Genomic DNA, 7,807 nt, shown 5'->3' with positions numbered 1-7,807 from the left:
CAGTACAGACACTTAACCCCGGCGTAGATCCGATCCGATGGGTTGAGCTTCAATATTGTTAACTTAGTGTACTGAAAGATTAAAATCTATTTGGACGTTTTCGCGCACAGATGTTTCTGAGTTTTGATTTTCAAATTAATTCGGCCGAAAAAGGCGCGATGAAGTTTTCGCGCGCAGATGTTTCTGAGTTTTGATTTTCAAATTATTTCGGCCGAAAAAGGCGCGGTGAAGTTTTCGCGCGCAGATGTTTCTGAGTTTTGATTTTCAAATTATTTCGGCCGTAAAAGGCCCTCGAAATCAATTTTTTCGTGTGTACGAGTGTGTCCAAAGACGACTTTGACTAGTCACTCAACTCAATCGCTTGAATGCTAGCCCGCTCCTTCTTCTGTCGCTTAAAGTCGGACCACTTGAGCGAGTCTTGGTTTCGCCTACCCCGCTTCCGGTTAACACGCTGCCACTCCTGGTAAATCGGGTTGGCGGGTTCGGATACATCGCGTCCCACTAGCAGTGGCAAGGTGTCTTTCATGCCTGTAAGGTCCACAAAATAATTAATTTTCATCCGTAGCGTCAACACCAATCACCTTCCGAAGTCTCTCTTCGTATGCGTGCTCAACTTCTCGCATTCTCTCCATACGTTCGGCATGCTCCAGTGCCTCACGTTCGCCATCCAGTCGTATTTCCTTGATACCCCTAATTAACCAGGTGGTTGTGTACGTGGAATGTCGCGCAATCGACCAGTCGCTCGAGTTTGGGCCCGAATAGTTTGCCTGCAAAATCGTACCTTTTAACCAATGACCAAAGTCTCAGCAAGGATTCTCGGAGAGTCATAAGGGCAACACTCAAGTTATCGCGACAGCCACGGTATGTAATCTTGAGTTTCGGATTATCGGGACTGATCAGAGTTGCCAAGGTCTTGATTGCACTTTCAAGATTGGGAATGCTTGGCTTGATTGTACCTTCCATTTCGAACACGTCAAATATTTCCTGGGTGGCAGCTGCGACTGTATTCTTGGCCTTGGTGCGCCATTTTTTTTGTGCCTGTTCAAAAGCGTCGTATATCTCGCCAAATTGTATCATTTCAATGCCTCGATCTTCCAACACCTTGTCCAAACTGTCCTCGAGCGATTTTCGGATATCATCAACATGCGTGGTGACAAATTACAAGCATTTACGTTTGCAAAGCAGTCATCGGCCGTATCATAGATGGCTTGTAGAAAATTGGCTCTAGGCATTTTGGTAAATATACGTGTATTTATATACACAGCATGAAAAAATGTGGAGCCCATTTTCAGCCGCCATGTAGCGTTTTTGTATCATTTTATTTTCCTACCAAACTAGCCGATAAGGTGGAGACTTGTCCATATTTTAATTGCCTTTTTTTTTTCATAAACAAATTGACATCTGGCATGAAAAAAAGGCGATTTTACATTTGACATGAAATAAAGGCATTTTTCGATTTGGCATGAAAAAAAAAAGGCTTTTTGGCGTTTGGACACAAACAAAGGGGTTTTTATACCAAAATGAAGGTACTTCCAACTTTGACGGGACACTGAAGAAAGTTCGGGTGTGTTTGGATATGAGCCCAATTAACGCATTGATACTGACACACAGTTTTCACTTACCAAGGATAAACGAACTACTCAGGCGGATGGAGGGAGCTAAGATATTCTCCACTATTAACCTGACGCAGAGCTACCACCAGATGAAGATCTACCGACCACATCGAAAGTATTTCACCTTTACCTGGGAGGGTCAGCAATATTCGTTCAAAGGTGCCCCCTTTTGGGTTACACATGTTACCTGCATTCTTTCAACAAATTATATAAGACTTGTTTAGGGACATGGACAATGTACAAGACTAAAATCAAAGAGGAGCACGACAAGGTCGTGCGAGAGGTTCTAGACAGACTCAACAAGCACAACTTTAAGATCAACAGTAAGAAATGTCACTTCGGTGTTAACGAGATTCAACTGTTGGGGTTCAGAGTTGAATTGGTCGACGGCTAAAAGCGCTAGGTTGACGGGAGTCGGCTCCTAGTTGACTGCGATCACTCCATCATCTAACCATGCTTTAACCTGTTCTCGTACGACCTGCTCATGACGCCATGCAACATAGTTACGTGTAGGACACTTCAACTTCGAGAAATCTACTCTCGTCAGGTCTAGACTAACGTATCCGTTATTGAATTTGAACTTAGACCAGTCCGTGATCCGAATCTTGTCATTCTCGAAAATCAAGTTCTTGAGTTTCTCTGTAAAGTGAGGGATCATCTCCTCCACAGTCTTCAAAGGTTTATATACCGGTTTCAACAAATTGTCGTCCGACTGATCCTTCTGTGGTTCAATGTTAGTAGGTAAGCCTTTAATTGTGATACCTAATGACAATAAATCACCCATACCTACTATAAGATCATAGTCTGCTGAAGTGTTACATATGACTGCCTTAGCAACTGTAGTACGTTGGTCTTTCAATGTAAACCTAAGATCGATTGCCATTTCTCTGCAAGTGACCCCTCTTTCATCAGCCAATTTTAACATAGTTGACTCTGACTTACGAGTAACGTCTGTGAATTTACAGAATCTGATGAAATTTGTGAGCCCGGATCTAACAACGCTTTTATTTCATGTCCATTAACTCGTACGTCAAGGATTACACGCTTGTCTTGAGGTGCGTCCTTTTGTCTTAGTGACAAGACCCGGTATGTTTGTCACTTGATTTCAACTTTTGGTTTCACCTTGCTTGTATGCTTGTGGTAACCTCCAGTCCCGGTACAGTCGGCACAGTTCTCGAAAAAGTGTTTACACTTTTCTGCCTACCTTCCATTCCATCTGCCATTCGGCTCATGTCGGGTCATTCGCCAATTGCAATCAATCTCACTACAGTTCTTGACCTCCCTATGCCTGGGCTTAGGATTGCCTACCGGCAGTCCATTTCTGTTGGTCTGGTTACCCTTAGGGATGACATTGATCTTGTTGCCTTCAGAATCATTTATGATTTTGTTCTTACTGCCACCCTTGTCACCCCCTATGTGTACCTTCTGACCTCCATTAGTGGGTTGAGAGTCTTGACCATTGCCTGATCCTCCGGTATGATTGCTGCTGACATTCTTCTGAGCATTAGTGACTTTCACCACGGAACTAGAGCGTTTGTTAAACGTCTGATCCGCTCTCGAGTAAAATTCAGCCCAGGTTAAGTCCGCTAACTTTACTATACCGTAGGTAGGTCCCTCGATAGAGATCTCTCGTACCTTGTCCGGGTAAGATTGATGCATATCAGCGTACAGAATCTCTTGATGCCAGCCCCGCCAGAAAAAAGACCGAGGCCACAGGCGCCCATTAGTAGCAGTGAGCCTTCCAGCTACCGCTCAAAAGTGGGCAACCCCACCAAACCGACTCCCCAAAAAACCCCGATCCCATCGACCTCTCAGCCCCTACTGCAGCCGCCAGTACTCGCGCATCTTCTGACGAAAGTGATGGGCCGCCTGATGACGGACAAAACTCTCCATGAAATGGATGACATCACTCCGGTATGGCTCTTCTTTCGGGCAATTTTCACCAACGGCAAGCCCCCATCCCAATCAGTATTTGAAAAATACTGGCACGCCCAACCGCTCATCAATCGCCACCACTTTCTTTGGTATCTCCCGTCCAAACCGGTTTCTGAACTAAATCGCCGCGGGACCTCCTCCAGTTTCGTCCGCCTTTGTGTTCCCAATGACGCTGTCGCCCCGGTGAAACGACATGCAGAACTAACGTGGAAGTGGCAATTTGATAAAACCATAGACCCCCGCTCCCAAAAACATCCTAACGCTACGAAAGCAGCCTTAATCCACTATCTCCGCACCAAGCGGGAGGCCCGCTGCACACATGAACGAGCACCAAAAATTCTTGCCCGTAGCATGGATGCTTTACTGGACCCCCTTGTTAATTCCTCCAACGCAGACATTCTCCAACGTACCACGGACCGGCTCCAGAAGGCATATCAAGCAAAACATATTACAAACTGCTTGTCACCTAACCCACGAATCCCAACAGGCGCTAGCACACAGCCAGAACGTGCGCAGCCCGGACGACCCCACGTACCAACGGTCTACCCCGCACAGCCTCAACCTTCCACCACAGACTCTTCGACGACAGAAAACGATATAGAAATGGCTGACATCAACAAGGACCAGGGCCCAGTAGTATTGACCGAGGATGAACAATGTTAGGACCAATGAGGATGACGCTCTTCAACCCACAAGGACCCAACATGGACAATGCAGCATATACAGATAAGTGTTTGAACGTTATATCGATTTTGAGACAGGTTGATGTTATGTGTGTGGTTGAAACCTGGCATAACACCACATTCCTTAATCATATACGCTCGAACACACACTATCATATTCTACATCACACAACACGGCACAACATCTTACACCCTTCACACTGTGGTATTGGCATCTTTTCCAAACACCACCCATCTCAATTCAAACTGGTTCACTCCTCACCATACGTGGTGTTCTTTGTATGCTTTGGCGTCCGTATGGCCGTGTTCTACCTCCCACTCAAATCACTCAATGAATCCTACTGAAATTGGCAATTTCCAACCCGATGTCGTTTGGGGCGACTTTAACTTTAAAGCCCGTAAGTATGGCCACGCATCCACAATTCACGGACTACGTATAAACACAATCGAAACTACCCTACATAACACGTGGCACTTGGACTATCTCTATGCTGGCGGCTCAACTGGTACAGAACATGCGTATCACCGGCCCAGGACTTCCGCCTAAAAGCTGACGGACTACAGCATCTATGGTGACCACACCTTTGGGCTTGATCTCCAGGTACTTCCAACGGAATACATCAAAGAAGAGAGCCCAGTAGTATTGACCGATGATGAACAATGTTAGGACCAATGAGGATGACGCTCTTCAACCCACAAGGACTCAACATGGACAACGCAGCACATACAAATACGTGTTTGAACGTTATATCGATTTTAAGTCAGGTTGATGTTATGTGTGTGGCTGAAACCTGGCATAATACCACATTTATTAATCATATACGCTCGAACATACGCTATCATATACTACATCACACTTGAAATAAATAATATTATCTCTATCATGGATATAACCGATATCGCCATCGACTTTATCACTTACGCAACAAATCCCGCGCACGACTATTCCAAGCCAAATTCCGGGTGCATCAGAACCTACTACGGTCGTATCTCACCTTGCATGGTCCAGCGGAAGGCTTGCAACGGATTCTCGACCGCATCTGGCGCTATGCCGCTAACCCACAAATCTTTAGGGGATTTACTACGACATAAATATACCTTGGGTACAACGGCTGCCAAACCACTCGTTCCGCCCACGTCTGACCGCCCAAAGCAATACCCGAATGTTCCAAGATATTGTGTACCAACGACGATCTCCACGCCAACCCTGTATACCGGGTGCCAACGACACAGGCGCCACTCTCACTGGCTACTTTGAGGACCTATTCAACTCCACAAATCCGTACGTTGTTCCACCGGATACCGAACCCTCGCCAGATGTAACTCCCGCCGTACGCCCCGACGATGTAATGGGGGCTATACTTCGCTATCCTTATAAGAGGCCTGGCCCTGATGGAATCCACATCTTCCTTCTGAAGACCGCAGTGGAGCGTTCCACCGAACACAGGACACTAGGACGCCCAGACGACAATGGCCCACTGATTAGACTCCTTGCCGAAGTATTCACTAAGCTACTAAAGGCGGGTACTTTCCCTACCGCCCTGAACCCTCCTGACGCAGATATCACTTCCCCAGCCGACTTCCGCCCTGTCACTCTAACGCACATAGTCAGACGCATATTTGAGAAGTGTTTCCTCAAGCTGATTACTAGCCACCCCGGATCTGCTACCCACGCAACCCAAGGTGGCTTTAAATCACGATACTCCTGCCATACCCAAGCACTCGCCGTCATGGAATCTGAGACACAGTCGGAAGAGGAGTGGAACGACGTCTGTCTGGACATTACCAAGGCATACGACAAGGTTGCTCTCCCTCGCCTGTGGGTACTCTTGCGCCACGCTGGAATGCCTGAAAACTGGATCAACTGCCTCCGCGCGCTATTTGAGAGGGTCCCTACCCGAGTGACATACCGCGCATCTATTTCATAGAACAAATGGCATCCTACAAGGCTAAATCGTTGGCCCCCAGCTCTTTATTATCTACATAGATTCTTTGGCTGTCACTCTAGCACAATTCCGGCCCAAGTGCCTCCGCTTTTATTTATTTGTCGACGACACTCGGATCCAAGCCCCCCAACCGGTTCCGCTCCAGCCCTTTTTAGACGACATTGATGCTTGGGGACGCAAATCTGGCCTCAAACAGGGTGTCATCAAACCCCGAGTACGATCTACCAACTTGCGACACGCGGCGCAACCCTCCGTATAAATGGTGAGCTTATCACGCCGACGCCTGCAGATGCCCCTTAGAACACATGTCACCTACCCCTGAAGATGGCTCCCACACATGTCAAGCCTAAACTCTCCAAATACCTGGGTTTCCCATTCTCCCACGGAATACCAGGGATAAATCTCGCCAGACATATGGAATCCCTGGGTACAGCATTCTCTCTGGGTATCCCCTGCTTCCGCGCTTATGGTTTCCATGGCTTCAGCTGGCGACACCCCCGCAACAGGCTGGTGTTGTTCAAAACATTTATTTTACCCACGGCTACATATGGCCTGAACATTATTGCCTGGACTCCACCTATATGGAAGGATGCGCCGGACACCTTGTTTGAGTGCTACAACTCAGCACTCATTCGAGCAGCAGCCATCATCACGGGCATCAAATACCCTAGGTTTCCCAACATCAAACCAACTTACTCCATTTTTGTGGCCTGCTCCCACGCGAACATTCGCGGACTACCTCGGAGGTTGCCTGGGACTGCAACTCGACTCAATGGCCAACACAAACCCACTCACCCCTCTGACGCAATCCGCCTGGGCCCACGACAAACCCTCACTGCGCTTCCCGTACAGTATCTATGCCCACTTGAAGACTGTATACAAAACCACGGACAGGCGTACACCAGACCATGTAGCCCTCCGCCGACGATGTGACGACATTAGAAAGAATTTAACGAAACGCTGGTCCAACAAGGATATCGCGGCAATGGCCCGGCATCAATACTACTACCAATTGGTCATGGGCAAACCGCCAACCTCAGATCGGGACAAAGCCAGACACGACAGCTTCAACCGCTGCTTCGAGCCTACACCAATCCGGTTCTGTGCTATGATTGCAACAAATACGTACATGTTCACATTGCCCGACTACCGCACTGACGGCTGTATCTGCCCGGTCTGCCCCGGTGGCCAAAATGCATTCAGCAACTGATACAATGCATCCTGGTAGGCCCAAAACTGCCTCTCATTGGCCCTGATCTCCTTCAGTAACTACAGGAGCGCCACGAACACCTTGGATCTTTTCTCCAGCATGTTGAAGAACCACCGTACCCTCACCCGTCTCTGACATATCAACAGATGCTTCCTATACCCCGGCCAATCATGCTGCTGAAGTACTACTTCCAAATATCGGTTCAAACCAAATTATCGCGCTTGTTGGTTCCGACTATGATACTTCCGATCCAGGCAAACCAGCACATACTGAGTGCATCCGTGGTCTGGTGCGGCATCGGTTCACCCCCAACCTCGCTCCTCAACCGAATTATGACTGATAACCTGGTCCTACTTGGCATTTCGTACTCTGCACTAATCCATTCCACAGAACTACACGATAAAGACCCGATCCGAACCA

General features: G+C 47.6%; 3 protein-coding genes across 3 annotated transcripts; 1 reads left to right on the top strand and 2 right to left on the bottom strand.

Annotated features, from left to right (window-relative positions):
- Positions 1-340: 340 nt before the first annotated feature.
- Positions 341-526, bottom strand: SARC_09247 (hypothetical protein; the record flags this gene model as incomplete). The annotated part of the gene is made up of 1 exon (XM_014296750.1): positions 341-526. The coding sequence occupies one exon, from the start codon at positions 524-526 to the stop codon at positions 341-343; it is 186 nt and encodes a 61-aa protein (XP_014152225.1).
- A 22-nt stretch (positions 527-548) lies between these two features.
- On the bottom strand, positions 549-1,077 carry SARC_09246 (hypothetical protein; the record flags this gene model as incomplete). The annotated part of the gene is made up of 2 exons (XM_014296749.1): positions 549-690; positions 782-1,077. 2 exons carry the CDS (start codon positions 1,075-1,077, stop codon positions 549-551), a joined length of 438 nt encoding a protein of 145 aa, XP_014152224.1.
- A 2,216-nt stretch (positions 1,078-3,293) lies between these two features.
- Positions 3,294-4,211, top strand: SARC_09245 (hypothetical protein; the record flags this gene model as incomplete). Its single annotated transcript, XM_014296748.1, has 1 exon — positions 3,294-4,211. One exon carries the CDS (start codon positions 3,294-3,296, stop codon positions 4,209-4,211), a length of 918 nt encoding a protein of 305 aa, XP_014152223.1.
- Between the last annotated feature and the right edge of the window lie 3,596 nt (positions 4,212-7,807).

This window comes from Sphaeroforma arctica (assembly GCF_001186125.1).
Source record: "Sphaeroforma arctica JP610 unplaced genomic scaffold supercont1.916, whole genome shotgun sequence".
NCBI lineage: Eukaryota > Ichthyosporea > Ichthyophonida > Sphaeroforma > Sphaeroforma arctica.
The sequence above is the reverse complement of the archived record's forward strand: the minus strand, read 5'-3'. Positions and strand labels throughout refer to the sequence as shown.